At 42.4% G+C, this 24,456-nt stretch overlaps 1 protein-coding gene across 1 annotated transcript in view; it reads right to left on the bottom strand.

Annotated features, from left to right (window-relative positions):
• Positions 1 to 21,648: 21,648 nt before the first annotated feature.
• The window catches only part of C7 (complement C7), a 37,711-nt gene continuing 34,903 nt past the window's right edge, over positions 21,649 to 24,456 (bottom strand). Inside the window, exon 18 of the mRNA XM_074953920.1 lies at positions 21,649 to 23,128. Coding sequence (XP_074810021.1) covers positions 22,941 to 23,128 — 188 coding nt within the window. The 3' untranslated portion in view covers positions 21,649 to 22,940. The remainder of the gene's footprint in view (positions 23,129 to 24,456) is intronic.

Below are 24,456 nucleotides of genomic sequence, written 5' to 3'. Positions count from 1 at the left end.
AAATGAAACCTTTGATTAGTTCAAAATGAATTTATTATGGATTTTCCTTTCCACAAAAAATTCTACTTTTTGTTCTGAAATGGAACTAATTTTTTTCAGAATTTCAAATTTTCCTGCAGGATGGAAATTCTGACTTTCAGCCGGCTAAGAGCCATCTATTATAAGAAAATCTTCCTCTGTTGGTACTTTTAGACGAAGAGAGTAATACAGTTTAGAATGAAAACACTGATTAAACTGTAACCTTCTCAACAAGCTGAAATATCCACGGTTCCATTTATGACAATTCACTATTTCTCTCCTGAAGAGGACCTGACAGACCCAACACAACCCCAACACTTTTGAATGTTTGTTCACTCACATGTGCATGAATGTGGCTCCTTTCCCAGCCAGTGTGAGCCCCTGAGGTAGGTATTTGGTGAGTGGGCCGACGGGCTGTGAGTGGAAGCCACTGCCACTAGACCTCCCTATTTATGGTGAGAAAGAGATAAAAGAAATGCCACTGGCATGGCCACTCAGACAAACATGGGGAGGAACAAGAAAGCTAGCTAGTTAGCTAGTGGTCCCCTCAATAGAGGATAAGTAGGCAAGGAAAAAGCGACTATCCTTGAAACAAGGAACTGAACCTGCTATGCTGCTTTCCGAAACTATTCCGTTAGTAGCAGGACTGACAACTCGACCTCTCTCCAGCCCCGACAAAGGGAAAAGGTTTATTGTCACTGCGTTCCAAGGAGCATAAAAGAACCACAGAGAACACCCACCTGTTGAGCAAGTGACCCATCCTATTGCACCTTGGAGACCAGATCTACAGTGAAAAGAACAAGCCTTCTCCAAGTCTGTTCTTGTTGGTGGTGGAGAGGGAGATCACAGAGCCTACTTTAGGAATACTACTGTATTACTACTCCTGTATTACTGTAATACTACTCCTTCTCCTACTGTCAAGGAGGAGAACGACAGAGGCTCTACCTGCAGAGATAGCCTGGGTAGAGAACTGATCTGAACCAAGTGGCTTGCATGGCTGGAGCCTTGTGGTGCAATTTGGTGAGACCATTGGATTTTGCTGAGACCATTGGGTTTTGCTTGAGACAGGACAGTTGGACCATGTGGTTTGCTTGAGTTGGGAGAACAATGGAATAGGACTAGGCCATTTAAATAAGGGCTACATAGCCTTTATATTGTGAACTCTTTGGGGCAAAAACTCATTTATTTGGCACAGTTTACTTTCTATATATAGTTATGTACATGCACTTACAGAATAAACAACCAATAGTGATATGCAGAATCTGCCACACTTACTCAGATTGGGCAATACATCTTCACACCATTGGTTTTGATGGGACACCTCCAATGAGAAAGCACTACTTCTGATGCTGTATGATTGAAGATGATCATTTGCATCGTTGTTGCTATCACTGTTCTACAATTGCAACTAATCTTATACAAAGTATGTCATGTTAAGGTATCAATGGCAAAGTTATAATCTGCCAAGTAAAACAATCCTGTTTATATGCCTGTATCATCTTTGTATCTGAAGGTAAGAATATTTGCTATGTATTTGTATCTCAGACATGTGTTTTGTTCTTGGGTGACAACCACAAGATAGTTTTGCATCCAGTCTAGCCAGCCCAGTTGTGATGAACTATTCAGTTGTTCATGGACTATTGAAGCTTGATGGGCCATTAAGAAAAATCAACTATCCAAATGTCTCTTCCTGGAGATGCTTCAGACAGCAAGGAGCCACTCTTGTGAATCAGCAACACGTGTAAGGGCATGTGATATGGAGATGTGACCTAGGATTCCATCTTTGTCAGTAACTTTCCATCACACAGGGGCTGAGGGCTTTGTTTGGGACAGTAAATTTCCATGCACATGGCAGAAGATGTAAAAGACACCTGAGACAGCTCCATGTTGCTTCATTCCTGCTCCAGTCAGGGCTGGCTCTACAGGTTTTTGCCACCACAAACAGTGGAAAAAAAACTGCCTCTGCGGACGGCAAAAGGAAGAAGCTGCCGCCGATTTGCCACCTCGGCAGGTGGAGGAACTGTCGCCCCTTTCGAACTGCAGCCCAAGCACCTGCTTGGAACGCTGGTGCCTGGAGCCGGCCCTGGCTCCAATTCTCTGGACTGTGGATTTACAACTAAAAGGAGTATTTTGAACTATGGACTGAGGACTTTGCAATCTTTTGGAAGTTACCAGAGAGACTTTTGCAAGCCAGCAGTCTATTCCATCACTGCTCTGATCCTGGCCTATGAACACTGAAAATCACTTGTATGTATATGATTCTTTAACCATTCAATAAATCTCTTCTTTTCTTTTATTAGTAAAGTCTTTAGTTAATTACAATGTACTAAGAACTGGCTGCCAGCGTGCTATTTGGGTAAGATCTGAAATACATATTGACCTGGGGGTAAGCGTCTGATCCTTTGGAATTAATAGAACCTCACATATGGTGAATTGAGTTTTCAGTAACCTGTCACTCTGTTAGACCGGTTTGTCTGGATGGGAGCCAAGGGCTGGAATGCCTTAAGGGGACAGTTTGGGTTCTTGTTAACCAGTGTGGTGCTACAGAAGCTCTTTTGATACTGGCTTGGTGAATCTAACTATAGAATAAACCACCAGTTTGCGGGGGATTGTCTACCCTGTTTCTTGTAATCTGCCCTGAGTGTGGCATTCTCAGTATGGTCCATCCCAGGCACCCGGTCACGCTACTCACCATGGATAAGGACCACAAAATTGGGCCAAGAGACCATAGGAAATGGTGGACTTGTAGTAATAATTTTATTCACACTGTCATAATTCCCATATCAAATAAATGTTCTTATGTCTCTGAATAGATAAAGGCATTCCAGTTCTATCAGGCACCAGACACTCTTCCCTTAGGAAAGAGTGCACATCCCCTTCCAGAGGAGTTCAGGGCATAATGAGAGAAGCAAATCTCTCAATTTGCCCTCTTTGTCCGTATAATAATTTTTAGCAGTTGCAGCATTGGATAAAAAGAAAGGAATATGGCAACATTTCATTTTCAGCTGTTGTTAACAAGCAAAAATGAAGTTAAAAAGCCTGTTTGTGTTTTTAACTTAACTGTGTCTCAAGTGATTTGGGGGGACATTTGACATGTTTAACAGCTTCTGAATATCAGAATACAGTGAATAACATATATATTCATATTCTGTAGTTGGATACCTTCAAACCTATGGACAAGGTTATGTTAGTATACTTCATCCTGCTGAGGGGTCCTACTGTGACATTACCCATGGAGTTCATGGGTCAAGCTGTTCAAAACCCTGCAGTAATGGAGCTGAGAGCAGAGAGAGATGGGTGTGCGCTGCTCCATTGCTTTTATGTATTCAGACATAATGGGCCTCTAGAAAAATGAAGTTAACAGTCAGGGAAGTAATTGTTCTGGCATAGGAAAGCCTAAAAGAACCAGAGGTCTGTGCTAAAAATCTCATTTTCCCTTTGGCAATTGTTGCTTCCATAACCTTCCTGAAAAAACAGAACTGTTCATTTATCAGAATACTTAGATGGCAAATAAATTTCAGACCCGTCCCAAAGCATATAAGACATTTACAAATTCTCATGAGAAAGAATTAAGAATTAGAGTGGGACATAATTAGTAATTGTGTTGGCAAATGCAGACTTGTTAATGATTGATTAAATATTAATCTGTGCATTGACCTAAATGTGATCACCAAGAACTTGTTATATTTCTCTTTCTCTCCCTTAGAAGCTGCTGAACAATGAAGCTGGTTTACAAGACATGGCTCTTTTTAATCTTGGCTCCCACTGTGAGCAAAGCACATATATTGTACTTGATGATAATGCCATAACTAACTACCCTTTTGCTTTTCAGACAAATAAGAAATGATACCTACTATATACAAAAGTCTTGTGGCCAACTGTGTGCAATGTGGGACTCTCGGGCATGCAACTAGCAGGCTTGTCTTATCAATTACCAGCTTGGAGACACTGGTCTTTGGTCAGAATGTGACCCATGTGTTAAAAAACAATTAGGTAGAGAATAAAATGGGTGGGTGGTTGTAGAGAAATGGGGACTATTAATGGTCACCTTTATGTCAAGCAAGTATTTTGATACTGGACAACATGTAGTTTATTTGCTTGGTAAGGCATACGTATAAGTTAGAACATAAGAACGGCCATACTTGATCAAACCAAAGGTCCATTTAGTCCAGTATCCTGTCTTCCAACAGTGAACAATGCCAGGTGTTTCAGAGGAAATGAACAGCACAGGTAATCAAGTGATCCATCTCCTGTTGCCCATTCCCAGCTTCTGGCAAACTGAGGCTAGGGACACCATCCCTGCCCATCCTGGCTAATGGCCATTGATGGACCTATCCTCCATGAATTTATCTAGTTCTTTTTTTAACCCTGTTGTAGTCTTGGCCTTTGCAATGTCCTCTGGCAAAGAGTTCCACAGGTTGACTGTGCGTTGTGTGAAGAAATACTTCCTTTTGTTTGTTTTAAACCTGCTGCCTATTGATTTCATTTGGTTCTTGTGTTATGAGAAGGAGTAAATAATACTTCCTTCTTTGCTTTCTCCACATCAGTCATGATTTTATAGACCTCTACCATATCCCCCCTTAGTTGTCTCTTTTCCAAGCTGAAAAGTCCCAGTCTGAAAAGTGCCCTTTTCTGAACCTTTTCCATTTCTAATACAGCTTTTTTGAGATGGGGCGACCACATCAGCACCCAATATTCAAGATGTGGGTGTACCATGGATTTATAGAGAGGCAATATGATATTTTCTATTTTGTTATCTATCCCTTTTTAAATGATTCCCAACATTCTGTTTGCTTTTTTGACTGCCACTGAGTTTTTGATTGCTGCTGCACATTAAGTGAATGATCCACAATGACTCCAAGATCTTTCTTGAGTGGTAACAGCTAATTTAGACCCCATCGTTTTATATGTATAGTTAGGATTGTTTTCCAATGTGCATTACTTTGCATTTAAGACCATAACGTAATAAGCCTACAAGCCTCAAGACCTTGAAGACAATAACTTGGCTAAACTAATTGAGGCATAAGGCCTCAAAAGCCTTAGCATAAGCAGCTAACCAGGAGTAACCTTGGATCATAAGATAGAATACTGTAAGAAACTAGCTGTCATGAAACCACAAGATGCCAGTTTATACCAGCTTTAGGTATTTTAAGTTATGAACATCAGCAGACATTGACCACAAGAATTCCATGGTAACTAATTGATGTATATGCTAAGAAGCTCTAGGTAAAAGGTGTAGTACCCTGTAGAAAAAGGACACCCCAACATTAGTAGGGCGAGGAAATACAGATAAGGAAAAGGGGATTAAACCCTACTAAATATGCATTAGTCATATTGGGTGTCAGCATAACACATTATAAAAGCTGTATCCAGGCCTGTGTGCCTTGGGAAATGCCAGGTTGATGACCGATGATGATGAGAACGAGGAGGAGGAGGATGACTAACACTTCAGATTTTTCTGTAAGGGATCACGTAAGTATATGGATGCTCACACACTCATTTTATATTGTCGCTATCTTCAACATTTAAAGGGTCCAGGCTCGATTTAAAGAGCCCGGCTGCGGTAGCAGCGGCCGGGAGCCCTGGGCCCTTTAAATCACCGCTGGAGCTACCAGCTGCAGAGGCAGCTGGGAGCCCCAGGACTCAGGAGCAATTTAAAGACCCTGGGGCTCTGGCCGCCGCTACCATAGCAGAGCCCCGGACCCTTTAAATCGCCGCCAGAGCCCCCGGCTGCCACCACTACCCCAGGGCTCCAGCAGGGGGGCTCTGGCTGCAATTTAAAGGGCCTGGGGGTCTGGCCGCTGCCAGGACCCCCAGGCCCTTTAAATCGCTGGCCTGGGAAAGTCGGTCTGGTACAGCACACTGGCTTTTGCCAGTACGCCATACTGACCCATACCAGCTTACTTTCACCTCTGGACTAAATACACAGATAAAGTTTCCACACTATCTGGATTCTCTCATGGGGAAAGACTCGAGACAAATTTGAGAGGCAACAAGCTTCTTTGTGTTGCCATGAAAAAGCTGATATTTGTCAAAACACCACAAAGTTAGTTGGTGACATGCTAAGATTTCAGTATTCTCAGAAGAAAGAATAGAAGAGGAAGATCCTAATGAAAAGAGTAAGTAGCATGTGAAAATACTAAATAGAATGTGCTATCTTACGAAAGACTTGCATTGTAAGGCCATTGTACTGAACAAGTTGAAAATATGCCCTTCAATGGAGAATTTGACTGTAACTTTATTCAACTGCTCTGTTTTGAAGGCAGAATATGATCCTGATATTCCAAAATGGCTGAAAAGAGTCAAGACAAATTCACTAGTCCAGTTGTTCAAAAATGAGATACTAGAAATCACAGCTCTTAGAAATGTGAGGGATGTTTGAGGAAATTTCTGGAAGATGAAATACAATGGTGGTAAATGAAACAACAGACTTCTCCAACAAAGAGCAAATGGTTTTATGCCTGTGATATGTAGATGATGACAAGAATATTCATGAAGAATTAATTGGATTGTATAATGTAGCCTATATATCAGCGGAGGAAATAGTATCAGTAATTAAAGATAAATTATTGTCCAAATCTGAGGATCAACAACTGTTGCAGACAAAGCTATCTTGGTGTCACTAACATGGCAGCCTTAGTATCAGGTGTAGCAGATTGCCACAGGAGAACCGATGAGCTACTTATTTTCATTGCTATCAGCATGTTTTGAATTTGGCATGCTCAGAACATTATTAAAAATAATATTATCCTAAGAGATCATTTTGAAATGGTTTATGAAATTAAAGAAATCACCCAAATGAGCTACTATATTTCAGAACATAAAATATGAAGTGTTAAGTGCGTCTCGAGGCATCCGTGTCCTCTGCCCAATGAGATGGACTCTCCATGCAAAAGCATTGGCTTCCATTTCTGAGAAGGACCTGGCATTATGTGCAACTTGGGAGGATGCAAAGGATACAATGAGAGATTGTGAAATGGGAGCTTGAATTGGTGGCATAGCAGCTCAAATGGAAAAGTTTTAACTTCCTCTTTGGTGTTGACCTAGGTTGACTGCCATGTTTAGGACTTTTCATTCTGTCCAAAACTCTGAAAGGATTGGACATCTCAGCAACAAAAGGCCACTCTCTTATTAAAACAACACTTAATTCACTTCACTCCATCCAATCAGATGAAAGCTACATATTTTAAAGTTGGAGATAGTTGGAATGCTTGAGCTTACAAGGAGGAGATAAGTTTCCAAGAAAATGCAAATAGGAACAGGTGACCCATCTACCCAAATTCAGCAAAAGAATTTTACAAGTGCATCTACTTTGAAGTAATTGACTTTACAATGTCCAGTATTCAATCAAGATTAGGACAGAAAGGCTACAAAATTATTCAAAATCTTGAAACTCCTACAATTCAAACACAAGTTGAAATGTGCTTCGGGTGTACGGTTCCAATTTCAACCATGATCAACTGATTACCCAGCTTCATCTGTTGCAAGCCAACAGTCAGAAAGATTATTGAAGTCAGGTCAGAAATATCTCAGTTCATTTGGTCAAGTCAAATGTCAGCTGTTTACCAGAGTCACGAAGTTGATGAAAATAATTTTGGTGTAAATGCTATAAGTGAATGCTTTGAGTTTCAGTGCTCTGCATTGTATTAAAAGATTACTTTGATCCACAATGGAATAATCACGGCTGAACTGGTGCATGACTTTGCATGTGTATGAGGACAAAACTGATAGCTTACAGTTTACAGAAAAATGTTGCAGAATAATTCATTTAAAAAACAAAGGGTGAAGATAATTGTTTGGAACCTTTTTAGCTGTGTCATTCTCTTTACTCATGTTTGAAAGAGTAATGCTTTAATAAGTAGTTCTGCACCATGACTAAATCTGTCCATTTTTAATAAGGTGAGATAATTGAGCGTCTGTTCCAAATTCAGTGTTTCGTTTATTTATTAATGCAATCCCTAATTTTTGAAATAGGCTAAAGATCCCCCAAATCCCAAGTTGTCTACATCCATGAAATAAAAACACTGTATAGATATGTAGAGGGATGGTTACCCTGCTCCTGAAATAAGAGGAGTGTGAACAGCTGGGAGAACACAGGTGTGGCCAGCACAATCAGGGCCCAGCTGGCCCTGATAAGAGTGCTGAAAGGCAAGAGGAGCTGGGGAGCTCCAGTCTGGTAAACCCCCAGGTTGCAGGTCTTGTTAAAGGCCAAAGCAGGTACTGGGGTTGCAGAGGTACAGCCTGGGGTTAGGCTGAGGCAGCTGGTCCAACCCCTTTGCTGATGTTGAGTGGAAATTACAGACTGCAGTCTGCCCCAGTGAAAGGGGGCTAGATGATGACTTGCAGTAGCCACTGAGGCAAGGTGGGCTTAGAATCTTGGGGGTTCCCCTGGGAGGGAGACCTAGAGCATGGAGACTGCTGTAGGGCAGAACCTCTAGGGTAAAGGGGCACCGGGGTCCAGGAAGGACATGGGGCCTGGGGCAAGCGAGACATTGGCCAGCAGAGGGCACTCCAGAGCTGGAGTTGAGCTAATTCACAGGATGACCAGCAGGAGGCACCGTGCCGGTGAGTCTCGGCTTTGCGACAAGGTACAATCTGCCTCTCCAGAACTGTGAATGTCTTCTACTTATGTGTATGTAGAGCTACTAGCAAAATGGGGCTTTGGTCACAGCTGGGACCTGTATGTGTTACAGCAATAAAAATGAGTACATTCCTGGTATTTGAGCTTTGTGAGTTGGAAATTCTTATCAGTAGTTCTTTCACAGTGCTGTAAAATTTTTTTACTCTTCTGTATCTAATTCCAGTAAATTACTTTCTCTCTAGATTTAAACTTCTGGTGGGAGAAAGCTGTGGTGAAATCCTTTATAATGTGTTCAATGGAGGAAAATGCACAACAATAAAAAACAATGACACAAGGAAAACATGTCATGTTCCTGCAAATCTTGAGACCGTCAGCTTTCAGGTATTGTATGAGGATTTTAAAATATCCAACAACACTTACCTGAAGGACTCTTATAATAATCTTATGGCTCACAATGTACATGACTATATTAATCAGTGATTTACGTTACCTTTTAGATACACTTTTGATTATGACTCATATGGAAAACTCTTCTTAAATACTTGTGCATTCTGGTCATGTTGCACATCAATTTAGTGCAATATGTTTTGGTTTTTAAGCATTCAGGCATGATTTTACCTACTGTAGATCACATCTAAAGGTCCTATTTGAATAGATTCACTGGATGTGCACGTACATATCACATACTGTAGGTCCAGCGATTGCACCAATGGCTAATGCAGGAATATATATATATATATAATTTCCTAATGGAGGAAATAAATTGAAGTTTGCTCAGTTGCCCTGATAATAGAAACATTTTTCCATGATGACTTGGTCACCCATAAAAAGTATCAGTAATGGGTGCACTTCAGAAAGTTTGGCAGAGTTTGAGCAAATAAACATCAACACTTTTTGGAATTTTTAATCAAGCCTCTTTGATCTAGAAACCTTGCTGGAAATTTCACAAGAACAGGCTTTCTTTAGAGAGTTTGGGTTCCAGATGGATTGACAATGCTGTGAGAATTGCCTTTCACAAAGAGAGAGTCTGCTGAAAATGAAGTATATAAAATATTCAGAGAAGTCATGATAGCCTCTGCATATCATAAAATCATAGAAATGTAGGGCTGGAAGGGACCTCAAGAGGTCATCCAGCCCAGCTCCCGCTATGCTCATGCAGGACCAAGTATACCTAGACCATTCATGCCAGGTATTAAAAACCTCTGATGATGGGGATTCCAGAACCTCTCTTGAAAGCCTACTGCAGTGATTAACTATCCTTATACAGTAGAACCGGAGTTACGAACACCTCAGAAATGGAGGTTGTTTGTAACTCTGAAATGTTCGTAACTCTGAATAAAAGTTATGGGTGTTTCAAAAGTTTACAACTGAACATGGACTTAATATAGGTTTGAATCTTTACCATGAAGAAGAAAAATGCTGCTTTCCCTGTATTTTTTTAGTAGTCTATGTTTAACACAGTACTGTACTGTATTTGTTTTTTTTGTTGTTCATAGAATCATAGAATATCGGGGTTGGAAGGGACTTCAGGAGGTCATCTAGTCCAACCCCCTGCTCAAAGCAGGACCGATCCCCAATTAAATCATCCCAGACAGCGCTTTGTCAAGCCTGACCTTAAAAACTTCTAAGGAAGGAGATTCCACCACCTCCCTAGGTAACGCATTCAAGTGTTTCACCACCCTCCTAGTGAAAAAGTTTTTCCTAATATCCAACCTAAATCTCCCGCACTGCAACTTGAGACCATTACTCCTTGTTCTGTTGTTGTTTTTGTCTCTGCTGCTGCCTGATTGTGTACTTCAGGTTCCAAATGAGGTGTATAGTTGACTGGTCAGTTCGTGATTCTGGTGTTTGTAACTCTGAAGTTCTCCTGTAGATAAAATGTTTTTCCTAATATCTAACTTAAATCTCCCTTGCTGCAAATTAGGCATATTGCTTCTTCCCCTACCTTCAGTGGACATGGGAAAACAACGACAACAACCTTTAAAATATTTGAAGATTGTTATCAGGTCCCCTATCAGTCTTCTTTTCTCAAGATTAAACATGTCCAATTTTTTAAACCTTTCCTCATAAGTCAGGTTTTCTAAACTTTTTATCATTTCTATTGCTCTCCTCTGACTCTCTCCAATTTATGCACATCTTTCTCAAAGTGTGGCACCCAGAACTGGACACAGTACTCCAGCTGAGGCCTAACCTGTGCCAAGTAAAGTAGAAGATTTACTTCTGGTATCCTGTATCTGACATGTACATGATGGTCCTATGCAATGGTTTTCTTTCTTCTAAGAGGAAATAAGGATATCATGAAGATTACTGATATAGAGTAGTTTTATTAATGGCTGTGGTTTGCTCCTTTCCAGTGAACATGAAACTGTATTGACTGTATAATTTGAAAAATAGATATAGATTAAAAGAATAGCTTTTCTTGTGGTATATCTTCACTTTTGTTTCCAGTCCTCCTGACTGAAACCAGGAAGCACAAAAGTGTGCAGACTTCAAGGTAAGACCGTTTTCTCAAATGCTAAGGCTTCAGTTCAAGTTTTGGATGATGGAGGAGGCTATTTTTATATCCGTGTACCTTAATCTGTGTATTCATTGTTACTCTGTATAGAAGCGGCACGACTGCGGAAGGTGGGAAACACAAACAACTTGGCCCTGATCCTGCAAACTGATCTACATGACCGGACTCCCACACATCCCCATTGAGATTATTGGGGCGTGGCATCTAAGGTATTTATAATGCCCCTTATTACCAGGGTAACTGATTGCCTCACAGCCTTTGTATTTATTATCTGTATTTTACAGGGAAGGAAATGAGGCATAGAGAGGCTAAGTGATTTCCCTAGGGAACCACAGCAAATCTCTTGCGGAGTACAGCATGAAGCCAGCTTTCCCAAGTCCCAGACTAGTGATCTAATCATTGGACAGACACACATGCCCCTTCCTCTCATACATGAGAACAAAGGTTTGCTTGCCTAGATCAACTTTTAGAGTTGTGGCCTTAAGAGACTAGTTTTGTGGTTCTGTTTCTTTGGGTGGAAAATCAAGAGGGTGATTTTCAAACATTTTTATAGCAATACAATTCCAAATTCAAAATCATAATAATTCCTGGGAAAGTCCTCCCTCTCTAGTGATGGTTCTTCTGGGATCTCATATCTGTGGTCTACAGGTACAAGCATAGGAGTCTAATCATCCTCCACCATAAGGGAAGCCACTGATTCCTCTCCTACAAAGGTAAAATAATACAGCCCTCACTTTGTTACTTTTCTAATATCAATCTGCTTTCGTCACAGTATGACAGATTGACTGAAGGAAATTTTTCTTCCTGAATATGGCCATCAAGTTATCTCTCTGCTAAATGAAAATGGGCAGGTTGAGTTGGGTTGACTTTTATTTTTCTCCGGGGGTGCTCCACCCCCACTCCACGCCAAGGCCTTGCCCTCGCTCCACCTCTTCCTGCTCTGCCTCCTCCCCCAAGGCCCTGCCCCCACTCCACCTCTTCCCATGCCCGCTCTGCCTCCTTCTCCGAGGTCCCCACCCACCGCTCCCTGCTCTGCGCCCTCCCCAAGTGTCTCCCCCAGCTGCCGAACAGTGAACAGCTGTGGCTGGTGGGTGCTGAGAACTCACTATTTTTTTCCATGGGTGCTTGAGCCCAGAGCACCCACGGAGTCGGTGCCTATGTGTTAAATCCATGTTTGTTTGCTAGGTACGGTGCACACAGAATTAGGTTGTTTTGTCTGCAAAATTCCTAAAAGAGTTAGTATGTCAACGTTCATCGTGCAACTCTGCTATTTACCGTGTAACAGGGTGATAACAGAAGTGAATTTTCCTGTAAACTTGCAAAATTTTCTTGGCTGACACCGTGCAAAAAGTAGTTCTGCCAGGAAAAAGGGTAGCTGGCAAACACTTCCTTCACTTGTGGCGAGCAGGGGGGGAATGTTTGCACTCACAGTTGAAAGAGACACTTCATCAAAAGGTGCCCCTCAGAGTGTGCAAAAATTCAGAGACATTGCTTAACTGACATTGCATCCTCATAACATATGCCCCATATTTCCAGAAAATAAGGGGATATGTGAAAATCAAGAATCCTGTATTGCTGTATGTAATTCAACAATACAAGCATGCAGAGCAAGTTCCTGCACCCCCTTGCAAGATTCAGTTCCAAATCACCCTCCCTCTCTTTTGTACTTTGTTTCATCAGTGCTGACACCTGCTTCCTTTCTTCTAAGTACATCTCTAAGCATACCCAAGTCATTATACCTTTTTGAGTAGGTGCATCTGAAAAACATTGAAAGGGTTGCTGTGCACATCATGGGCATTTACAGGGTTGAACTTAAATACCTATGCCCTTTTACAACCACTTCTCCATATGTTAGTGCTCACGCATGTATTTTCTCAATTTACACACAGAATGCCACTAACACTAGTTTCAGAGTAACAGCTATGTTAGTCTGTATTCGCAAAAAGAAAAGGAGTACTTGTGGCACCTTGGAGACTAACCAATTTATTTGAGCATAAGCTTTCGTGAGCTACAGCTCACTTCAGTGGATGCATATTGTGGAAAGTGTAGAAGATCAGGGACAAAGGGTTCGGTTTTACTTTTATTTTTGGCTGTTGCTGGAGAGTGGGGAGAGAAACATCACAACCTGGGAACGGGGAGGTGTCCCCATTAAACTGCCCAAAGAATAACTTTGAACTCTGTCAGTGGTTGGTGGATCACTGAAGGGTTGTTATACTCAGATGCACCCCAAAACTGTAATCCCAAACTACCAAAAAAATGAAGCAAGACACACAGGTAGGTCGTCAGTCCAAACATGTAATAACCATGAACCAGGTACATCAGCAACAGTCTGAACAAAACAAAACAGTCCAAAAGGCTGGTATGTAACAGCAGACCCTGAGTAGCTGCACACGTTTTTTGTTGAGCTGTCTGTGATGATGACTCCTGGGTCTCTGTCCTCAGAGTATCCTGTGAACTCAGAGCCCATCAACATATTCAAGAAGTTTATTTTGTCTTTGTCAGCATTAAATTTGATCTACCACAGTATGGCCGAATTCCCCAATGAGATTAAGTTTTGATGCAATATCTCATAGTCGTCTTGTTTTTTCTACAGTTTGAACAGCTTAATGTCCTGTGCAAACTTCCCCACCGTTCTGTGAACCTCCCCTTCACAATCACTGTTGAATATATGAAAGTGTACGTCCCCAAACCAAACCCTGAAGGTCCTCGCCAGCAAAAAGAAAACTTTTTCTTCTGTGGATGTCACAAGTCATTATCTAGATTATTCAGCCATCTAGCTGCTGCATCTTCAGGGGTAGCAAACAGTTGCAGACGACCCTCCAATTATGTTTGACCATCTGTATTGCTGCCCTGCAGTCCCACTGTGAAGATTGAACTAAGCCAAAATTCTATTGCTATTCTGACCATTCAAATCAGCAGTCTGTTGAGCCAATTCAGGATCAGCATCCCAGATTGAAAACAGGTGGGTGTAAATTAGAGCTTCTATCCCACAGTTGCTGCTACTCTGTGAGGACATAGCTATTGGCCCTGGTATGCCATTGTTCACCCCAGATTAGCACTGGACTGGCAGCACTGGATGGGCAGTTCTAGACATGAATGCATGACAAGCTGATGAAAAAGGAAGTTGCAAAGTCAGTCATGACAAGTCAGCAGGAACTGCAGTGGTAGATGTTTTCTTCTGGAGGTGGGCAGATCTTCTTGTGAGACATGTGTGTTGCTTATTGGAACCATTGTCAGCCTTGTGTGCAGCAGCTTGTTTTCATTTTTCATAGTCCTCCGTGCAGTTTTAAGGGTGATGGCCTCTTGTTGATGCTCTGGAGGAGCTATATGAGCCAGCACATATAAATTAGGTCTGACTGTGTGACTAAGGCAACCACTAATGAGATGGGTGGCTGTATTCAGTTGTGAATCAACGAGATGAGTACACCAACATCTGCCCCAAACTGCTGTACAATATTCCCCTGGAGCAAATAACAGCACCAGGACTGAGAACAGGCTTGACTCCCCAGAAGGTTCCTGATAGCTTCTGTCCTGATGAGTGGCCAGCAGAGACACATTGTGAAGGGATGAATGAACTGACCCGATCAGTCCAATCCCCAGTAAAAAAATCTCAAATGAACCCAACATTTTTGTTGTTGCTGTTAACAGGTTGAACTGATTTTGGATAAACTTCTCACCTCCTTGCTCACTTCTTAACTTTGCTGATTCTTTATTGCGGTCTCAGCTGGTCTAACAATTTTTAAATGGAAGTTGATGCCTTCAAATCTCATGGGTTCCATGGATTCCCCAGAGTTTTGATCAGGAGGAACAGAATTCAGTACATTCTGAGCACTTCTGAGCTGGAGATGCGCAGAGTATGTGAGATTTGAAAAGAACATGTGACCAGAGTCCCACGGAAAAATTTCTGAACTGACATTGCACTAAACGGAATATCATCAAAGACAGGGAACTCCTGGGGTCAGGTAGAGGGAACAGAAATATGAAACCAGAGGAAGCATCTGGTTGGGGTGAGAGGAAAGGATGGGAGACAGAGAGGATGGGATATGGGGTGGAGAGATGGGAAGAGAAAGGAAGGAGAAGAGCACCCTCAGAAAGTTCAGATGAGGCAGATAAGTATCCAGACTTAAAGGGATTAGCCAGAGTGAACTGTTTGAAGTTAACCCAGCCACAATATTTTGTCTGTCTTATCTCAGTCAGGCAGTAGTTTATTTTGTAAATGTGGAGATCTCTGTGTGCTGGAATATAATTATAAAGCACCATAATTTGGTTTCTTTGAACTGTTTCTTAAGCAAGTATTTCCAATAGTATACCATGCTATTTTCTATGGACATTTTCCTATTTTTAAGGCATAGATCACTGGGTTTCTATTATCTGTGTGCTATTTATCAGGAATTTTCCACTAAATGTGGTTTTCTTTTTGCCTCCAGCGTAAGGAGGCTGCTTCTACCCAGAGCAATAAAATCTTTGTCAATTCACATTTCATGCTCACAGGAAAAGGGTAGCGACTGCAGCTCTGTAACCTAGGAATAACACTCTGTGCACTGAGGGGCTAATATTCTGCAGCCCTCCAAAAACATTAGAGAAGAGCAAATATTTCAGGGCAAATAATCTATTGGATTCACTGTACCTGGGTGTGGGGCTGTTTCTCCTCTCTGGGAGAAGATTATTCAGGTTATGCTGATTGGTTTTCAAAGAATATATGTGTTGCATGTTCCTTACTCGAAGTATTTGAATCAAGTTTCCAGTGCAAATACTCATGTTTATAAGTTCAAAATTAATCTCTCTTAATATTTTATTGCTTAAAATTCACTATGTCCATGAACAATCCTGTCAATTAGGGGAAGGTGACGGGAGGTAGGCGTGGGTCTCTTGTGTTTTAAGGCATTGATGGGGAGCCAGGAATGTAATGGAATGCTAAGCTGTGTGTAAAATACTTTATTAAAGCTAATCTCAGCGCATTACCTGGCGGAGCATTAAAAGATCTTGAACACATTTGGTGTGCATAAGCAAGCTCTATAGCCAGTCCAAATCTGGTATAGAAACATGAGATGGAGGCCTGGGTTTAATTCCCAATTTTGCTCCAGATTGCTGTGGGACACTGGGCATTAATCGCGCAGTGATCTGGACGTATAAAAGGCAGGTCCTGTAGCCCAGCTGGGGGGAAGCCACTGAGGGAGGCAGATGCTTGGACCCTGCTGCTGGAGCCCGAGCCTGCTGAGGACTTCTTCTGCCTAGGGTTGCCAACTTTCTACTCACACAAAACTGAACACCCTTGCCCTGCCTCCTGCCCCACCCCTCCTCTGGGGCCCTGTCCCTTCTCTGAGGCCCCACCCCTGCTCACTCCAGCCCCCTCTCCCTCTGTCATTCACTCTCCCCATCCTCACTCGCACATTTTCACTGGACTGACTCAGGGGGTTGGGATGTGGGAGGGGGTGAGGGCTCTGGCTGGGGGTGTGGGCACTGGGGTGGGGCCAAGGATGAGGGATTTGGGGTGCAGGAGGTGGTGAAGGCTGAGGGGTTTGGAGGGTAGGAGGGGGATCAGGGCTGGGGCAGGGGGTTGGGGCATGAGTGCAGGTGAGGGCTCCAGCTGGGGGTGTGGGCTTTGGGATGGGGCTGGGGATGAGGGGTTTAGGGTGCAGGAGGGTGCTCTGAGCTGGGACCAAGGGGTTCAGAAGGCAGGAGGGGGATCAGGGAAGGGGTAGGGGATTGGGGCACAGGAGGAGGGCAGGGGGGCAGGTTCCAGGAGGCACTTAGCTTAAGCAGCTCCTGGCAGCAGTGGCATGTTCCCCCTTCAGTTCCTACGTGGAGGCACGGCCAGACATCTCTGCGCGCTGCCCTGTCCACAGATGCCACCCCTGCAGGTCCCATTGGCCACGGTTCCCAGCCAATGGGAACTGCAGAACCAGCGCTTGAGGTAGGGGCAATGTGCAGAGCCTCTTGGCTGCCCCTATGTGTGGCAGCCATTCCACCTTCAGCCAGGAGGCCTGTGGGAGTCTACTCTCTTCTTGGGCCCCCAGACTGCGTTGGGTGCATGCCCCTTGCCTGCCCCCCAGACTGTGTTGGGTGCTTGCCTCTGCCTGAGGGCTGGAGCCCTAGACTGCTCGTACCCCACCCTGCTTGAGGTTCGGGGTCCAGATTATTCAATGCTCTGTCCTGCCTGAGAACTGGAGCCCTAGACAGCTGGTACCGCGCCCTGCGTGCGGGCTGGGGGTCCCCGGATTATTCACTGGTCTGCCCTGCCAGAGGGTTGGGGCCCTAGACTGTGCTTGGTACCCCACCCTGCCTGAGGGTTGGGCTTAAGACTGTTGGTGCCCTGTCCTGTCTGATGGCTTGTGCCCCTGAACCACTTGCTGCTTGACCCCACTGAAATGATTGAGCCCCAAGACTGCTAACTTCTCCCTTGTCTAAAACTGGTATTCCAGGGGAGTGATAACCAAGAGGCGTGTCCTCCCTCGGAGATAGACAACGAGGGAGGGCCACACACACCTACACGTTTACAATCTGCATACACAACAGTTTGTGTTGTGACTCCCTAGATATACTAATCTAAACTGCAATAGACCACATCATGGAGGATTGGTCCATCAGTGGCTTTAGCCTAGATGGTCAGGGCTGTAAACGCATACTCTGAATGTTGCTAGCCTCTGTTTGCCAGAATCTGGGAGAAGACTACAGGGGATGGATCGCTCAATGATTGTCTGTTCTGTTCATTCCCTCTAAAGCATCTGGCATTGACCACTGTAGGAAGACAGGACATGGGGCTTGCTGGACCGTTGGTCTGACTCACTATGGATGTTCTTATGTACATCAGTACTTGGATTGGAGACCACAAGGAAATTATTACTCTTTGATAAGTGGATTGCATCTAGATGTCCCACCCAGATTGCAGTCCCCTTGAGCTAAGTGCAAACACATGGTAACAGACAAGGAAGGCTGGGTTAACAGTATGACAAGCTGTGGTGTGGTAATTCAGTAAATGAACTCTTCTTTCTGATTTGGTACTGAATCATTGCCACGGTATGATGTTAGGGGCACAATGCCGGTGGAGGGGGCCTGATTCTAAAGCAGGTAACAACATTCTGCAAACCCAAAATCCCCCCTGCAATTTCTGTTTGAATATGAAATTCACTCCCTGCCCTACAATGCTGTGCAATGTAGCTGTGAGCTGTTAAACAGCTTTCTTGTGGTTTTTCTAATCTGGAGGTTTAGGTTGGCTCCTGGTAGAAATAGGGGCCAGCTGCAAAACTTGGATCCAGTTCTAAATTTTATTTCCAAATACACACATCCAGTTTGGGAGTGTTCAGATCCAGGGTTTCCATTCAGGCAGTGAGGTTTAATTGACCAGTGTTTGTACATTGTTTTAAGATCTTGGATAAAAAGGCAATACAGAGGTGCAACATATTGCTATTATTATTATCTGCTGGCCTTATTGGCAATCAAAAATAAAATTATTTGGAAATGGAAATGGAAAATTATTTTTGTACATAAATGATCATTACAGGGCAGTGGAATCTTTCTAGTATCCATATTTCCCTTAATACCAGAACTCCTGTACCAGCCTTGAGCTGTTTGCTTGCCCTTGTATGACAGACTGAAATCTAGTTATGCAGTAAAGCTTGGAGCTGTTATACCCCAAAGAATGTTCTGTCTGGAGAAATCCAGTGACACTTTCCATCGCATTAGTTCTGCACTGATGGCGCTTTCTTCCCTCATCAAGGGAAAGGCAAAATTTAGGGATTTATCATTTTTACCAGTCCTCCCTTGGAAAGCTCCCCCTATAGCAAAACTTGGTAAACAGGATTTCTAACTAGGAAAATTGGCAAAGCAATCAATGAGGCTGATTAAAGTCTTTTATTATGGATAACAGGAAAGCCAAAACCCAACAACTGAGATTCATATCCTACCTTATCCTGACAGAGCATCCCAAAGCCTTTTACTAAACAGAACAGCTGAGACATTCTGCAACCAAATTAAACTTCCAGACAAAATAATAAAATCTGCTTTGAAGCTTGGACCTAATATATTCGGGAGGAGCAGTACTAGAGCTGATTTGGTTTTAGTTAGAGAGAAGCCTTAGTTGCAAAGTCCAGAGAGCTGCTCCTGCACCACTCCAGTCCATGAGAGATTATTCATTGATTTCAATGGCATCAGGAGGAAGCCCTAGATCTGGATGCAAATTTTCCAAAGTCCGCAGCTGCGGATTGATTTGGACCTAACCCAGGTTTGGTTTGCAAAACCTAAACAAGGACTGGTTCAAATGTGGGTCCCATTTTACCTAAGCAGGTGCAGCTAGTCAGTAGTTGCTAATGGGGTTTCAGAGCTGAAGACGTTGTTCTGGGTACCTCCTACCAGCGTATCTGACCTCACCTCAGTTCAGGAGTGCGGATCAGCAAAATGGTTCTGGTGTCGGCCCAGAAATTCAAACAGAAAAACTAACTCAGGACTAGAAATGAGCAAATAATTTAACAAATCATTTAGTTTTGCCTCTTTATCTCTTGGTGATAAGACTGTGAGCAAATCATGATTTTCTCATGGTTTGTCATTGTTCAGTACATTTCAGTGAATTTAATGGAATAAGTTTGTTTAGCATCTGACTTGCTACGTTGAATTTCCAAATCTGAAACTGAAGTTGTGCTGCTTCCTTGTGCTTGGATCCTGGCTGACTCAGCATAACTCTTCCAATCAGATTTCTGGTGCAACTGATTGCAGCAAATGAATACAGAGTTTGTTTCCTGACCCCATCTGAGCGTCTGAGAAGTCTCATTCAGAGAGCATTTGTTTTGGTAAAACTCTCTTATTTTACTGTTTGAAGAAAGTAAACACAAAAGTCACTCAAACACGGTCTGGCAAATTTGTTTAAAAGTTGAGACGATGATTTGCTGAATTGGTTTATATTAGTTTCCCTGTTCTACTCAGCACCCACACAAGAGAAACCAAATGTTCTGGTTTATTCTGAATATCTGTGAGCTGGAAAGACATGGTGAGTGTAGCTATGCAAATGAGCATGCACAGAATCCTGCTTTGTCTCTAGAATTCAGGAGAGCCACAATCCATAGATCTTTAGGTCTCCTCTAGCCTGGTCTTTAAACTGTGTTTGGAAATTGAGTTTAAGCATGGTTCCATCTAAATCAGTTCCTAATACAGTTTGGCTAAGCAATGCTGGTGGAGAAAATCTGTGTAATAACCATGCTTTAAAAACATGATCTAGCTTCTTTCCTATTGTCTGACCACATGGTTTTGGTGATATACAGCCAATCCATGCGCTAATCTATTCAAACAACAAACAAACAGGCATCATAGTTCAGTAACATGGCTATAGCATGGATAGTTCCTGTCTAAAACTGGTCAGGGGATCTTAATACACCTTAATAGACCTTGACAAGGACTTAAATTCTCATAGACTATTTCCCAGAGCCCACCAGGCTCCCCCGCCCCCGGGGGAATGCTGGGGCTTAGGGCTTCAGCTCTGCGGAGAGGGGGTGCTCTCAGGGCTTCAGAACCTGGGGGGGGCATTGACCCTCTGAAACCGACTCACAGCCCCCTAGTGGGCTGCAGACTCCCCGGTTCAGAACCATAACAGCATTGGGCTGGAGACAATGTTTGAAAATATTTACCAGAGCTCTGCTCCAGAGAGCTCTAGCTGAATTTAAGCCCTGCCCTTGGCTTAGTAAAATGTTCTGTGTAGACATGCCTTTTAATTGTTCCAGGGATTCTCTTTGGGCCTGTTTACACTACAAAAGGTACCATGCTATGATACCTTATTACGACACAGTTGTGCTTTAGAGCCTGTGTGGAAGGAAAAAAACTTGTCATAACACTGTGCTCTGACACAGGACATTTGCAAGTTGGTCAGGTCCTTATTGTTGCACACTGGCCAGCACAGGTTGGAGCATCAGATTCATAGATTTTACGGCCAGAAGGGACTATGAGACTGATCTCCTGCAATACACAGGCCATAGAATTTGATCCAGTTAAAGGCTAGAACATGGTTGTTAAATGTGGTTCAAACTCAAACAGATCAAATTACTAATTTAAAGAGACGGCTCATGTGAGTAAGCAATACTCAGCCTGAGTGAGGACTGCCGAATCTGGCTCTTTATGATTGGGATGCGGAAACTTGACAACACTTTGCTAGCCAACAAAATAAGTTATTGTGTAAGAGCAGCTTTAGTGGTGAACCAGGATGTCCAAGGGTCAAATGATAAATGTAGGAGAATTGTTCCAGGGGAAAGAAACCTCACTGCACAAATAAGCATGTCCAGAGCTTTAAGTTTGCTTCTGAAGCTAGGGCACTTCTGTGAAAATATGTGAGCTGGCAAAGTATTGAGAGGCCTAGTATGCAAATAAGTGCCAGAGGAAGATTTCAGAATTCTCATTTCCAGTACTACCACAGAATGGACCTTTTCAGGCTGAGGTAGGGTTTATGCAGGTCAATCACACATACAAATAAGTCAAAAGTCATTATATGGAGAAACGACGGGACCTGTTATCTTTGATAGGCATTTAATGATACATATAAATCCATTGCTTTAAAAATGTACAAGTTTCACAGTTTTATCCCACTCATTTTATCATCCATTCTGCTACTCGGCCCCCTGCCCATGTCCTTGTTTTGATCTAAGAGTAACCACGAGGGAAAAAAAGAGGGGGATTTTCAAACACAGGTACCTAAATTGCACTTGCAGCGTATGTGTGTATACCTGCAAACATGCCATTGCATGCATAAAACAGGTAGGTGCATGTTGCCTGTTTGCAGAGTTTAGGTTCACAAGCTGCGGTGTGCAAGACACCACCTTTATTGGACAGCCTCCTTCCTTAAGAAGTTGCCCCAAAGTACCTCCAAGGAGACTGAGTGCAGTTTTTCTCCATTTCTGTTAGAAGACACCTCCCCAAAGCAACCTACCTTGAGAAAATTTTCCTTTGAAAACAGATTTTGCTAGATACTTTTCCATACGTAAATTCATATTTTGCAAATATACAAATGCATTTTGGCAAGTTCCATTTAGCTGCCTATGTTTGAAAGTTTAGCTCTCAATGAAAGTTAGGATAATGTGCAATATATGGTTATATTTCTATTAAGCAGAACTGAGTACAAGAAGCTACAGTATATTAATTCTTTTCATTATTTTAAGCTGTCTTCATTATTAGTGCACATTGCTTTGACTTATAAATGCTTCAGGCTCAGTGATAGGTACAGTACTGTGCATGCAGTGTGCTTAATTGAATAAGGCAAAATGGTAATAAAGTTACTTCATTAAAAGGGAATATTCGTATCTCTTATTGCATTAATAGGCCATTCTTTCCCCTCGTTTCTACACAGGGAAGCTATCCAGTCCAATCAGTGTATGTGTGCATTTGTGGGTTGTTGGGGTTTTTTTCAAATTAATTTACATGCTTTAGATACTTAAATCAATCACTCTTTATAAATAGCACCTTGGTATTTGCAGATTTAGACTGAGTCTACAAATTGTTCCATGCGCCTGCAGGATGTAGGATCAAGGCCAATTTTGGAACATTTTTAACCCAGAGGGAAATGTAAAGCAGACTTGCCAATTCCATGTAGACCTATAGCCCTTATTTTAGCTTCAATGGGACTGTTCAAGCTGAGTAAGGACTGTGGTCCCTGATTCAAAGCCCAATGAGGCTAATGAAAAGACCCTCATGGATTTCAGTGGGCTTCATGTCAGGCCCTACATTGGGTAGAATAAGGTTTTATGTACATAGAAAAGAAAAAACAAACTCAAAGGCTCTTTTAAGCATGACCTGCCCAACTATTGACATTTTGACATATCCCATGGCAATAAGCAAAATGAACCATAAAATATCTTATTTACTCTGTACATCACAGGGTCTTATGCTGACAGGGGTGACAATCTCCCCCCGGCACTTCAGGAGACCAGCCTCACATTCAGTCATTGTCCTACTGGTGACTTTCCCATTCACTTCAATGCAAATGCTTATTCCTCCCTCGTCGCATTGCCCAGCTTCTCGGCACACACATCTGTTGGTTTGAGCTTAAAAAAACACACATACCCTAATATTAGTATCTCATCCACTGAAAGAAAAACAGACTCATAACTGCCTCGCTGTCAGAAATTGTCCCATTAACTGAGCAATTTGTAGGAGCTCCTGCTCCTGGTCAGATGTTAATCAATATTCAGGGTCGGTGGAGAAACTACAAACACATTCAAACAGCAGTTCTATTGCAACAGAAGTCATAAGTGTGTATTGGGGCTGCTGCTAGTCTGAGCAGTACTTGCTGAGGATGACTGAGAGTACAGCACTCTCCTACTCATTTGAAATTACTGCTTGAAAAAAATATTAGCATGATTTATTATTTATCTGATGGACAAGAGGCTTAAAAAACATATAAGATGACAGGTCCCTGCGCCAGAGAGTAAAAAGCTAAGGCACTGATCCTGCAAACTCTACATATGTGTATAATTTTACTAATAAGTAATCTCACTGATGTCAATGGATCGGCTCACATAAGTAAATGTATGCACATTTATATGCAAATGTATGCATAAGCGTTCACAGAATCAGGGCCTAAATAGCAACATACAAACAATAAGGGATATGAGATTTCTTTTCCATTTGTGTGTTGTTTTTTTAGGTTTAACCTTAGTCCACAGTTGTCCTTATTTAAGGCTTAGTTATTTTGACTGTCTATTTGTTTAATCTTTGCCTGATTTCTTCCCTTTCTATTTTAATGCTTTTTACCTATTTTCTGTTCTTCAAAACAGTGTTTGCTAAGGATCACTGCTTGAATCCACTAGACAAGAGATAAAAATATGTTTTTGATAGTTTTATTATAAGAAATATAATAACAACTAGTATGTATGTGGGGATCTCAAAGCACTTAACAAACACTAATTCTGGTCACCCTAGGTCAAAAGAGATGTAACAGAAACAGGGGACATTCAGAGACCAGTGATAAGAATAATTAGGGGCCTGGAAGAACTTCTAATTGGTGACAGATTGAAAAGATTGGGACTGTTTACTTTAGAAAAGAGAGTATAATGTATGAGTATGTATAAGAGCATAGACCAGGCACTTCTCTTCACCTTTTCTCAGAATGAAGGAACAAGGGGATGTTCAATGAAACTGAAAGGCAACAATTTTTGAACCAAGGAAAGGAAGTACTTTTTCCACATAATATGTAATTAGCCACTGAATTCATTGCCACAAGATAACATTGAGGGCAAGCGCTCAGCGGGATGCAGAAAAGGATTGGACATTTCCATGGATAGTGACAACATCCAGAGTTAAGATGAGCAAGGATTTAATAACAAACACCAGGGTGAAATCGTGGCCCCATTGAAGTCAATGGGAGTTTTGC

The sequence above is a fragment of the Natator depressus genome, chromosome 5 (assembly GCF_965152275.1).
Source record: "Natator depressus isolate rNatDep1 chromosome 5, rNatDep2.hap1, whole genome shotgun sequence".
Lineage (NCBI taxonomy): Eukaryota > Metazoa > Chordata > Testudines > Cheloniidae > Natator > Natator depressus.
The sequence above is the reverse complement of the archived record's forward strand: the minus strand, read 5'-3'. Positions and strand labels throughout refer to the sequence as shown.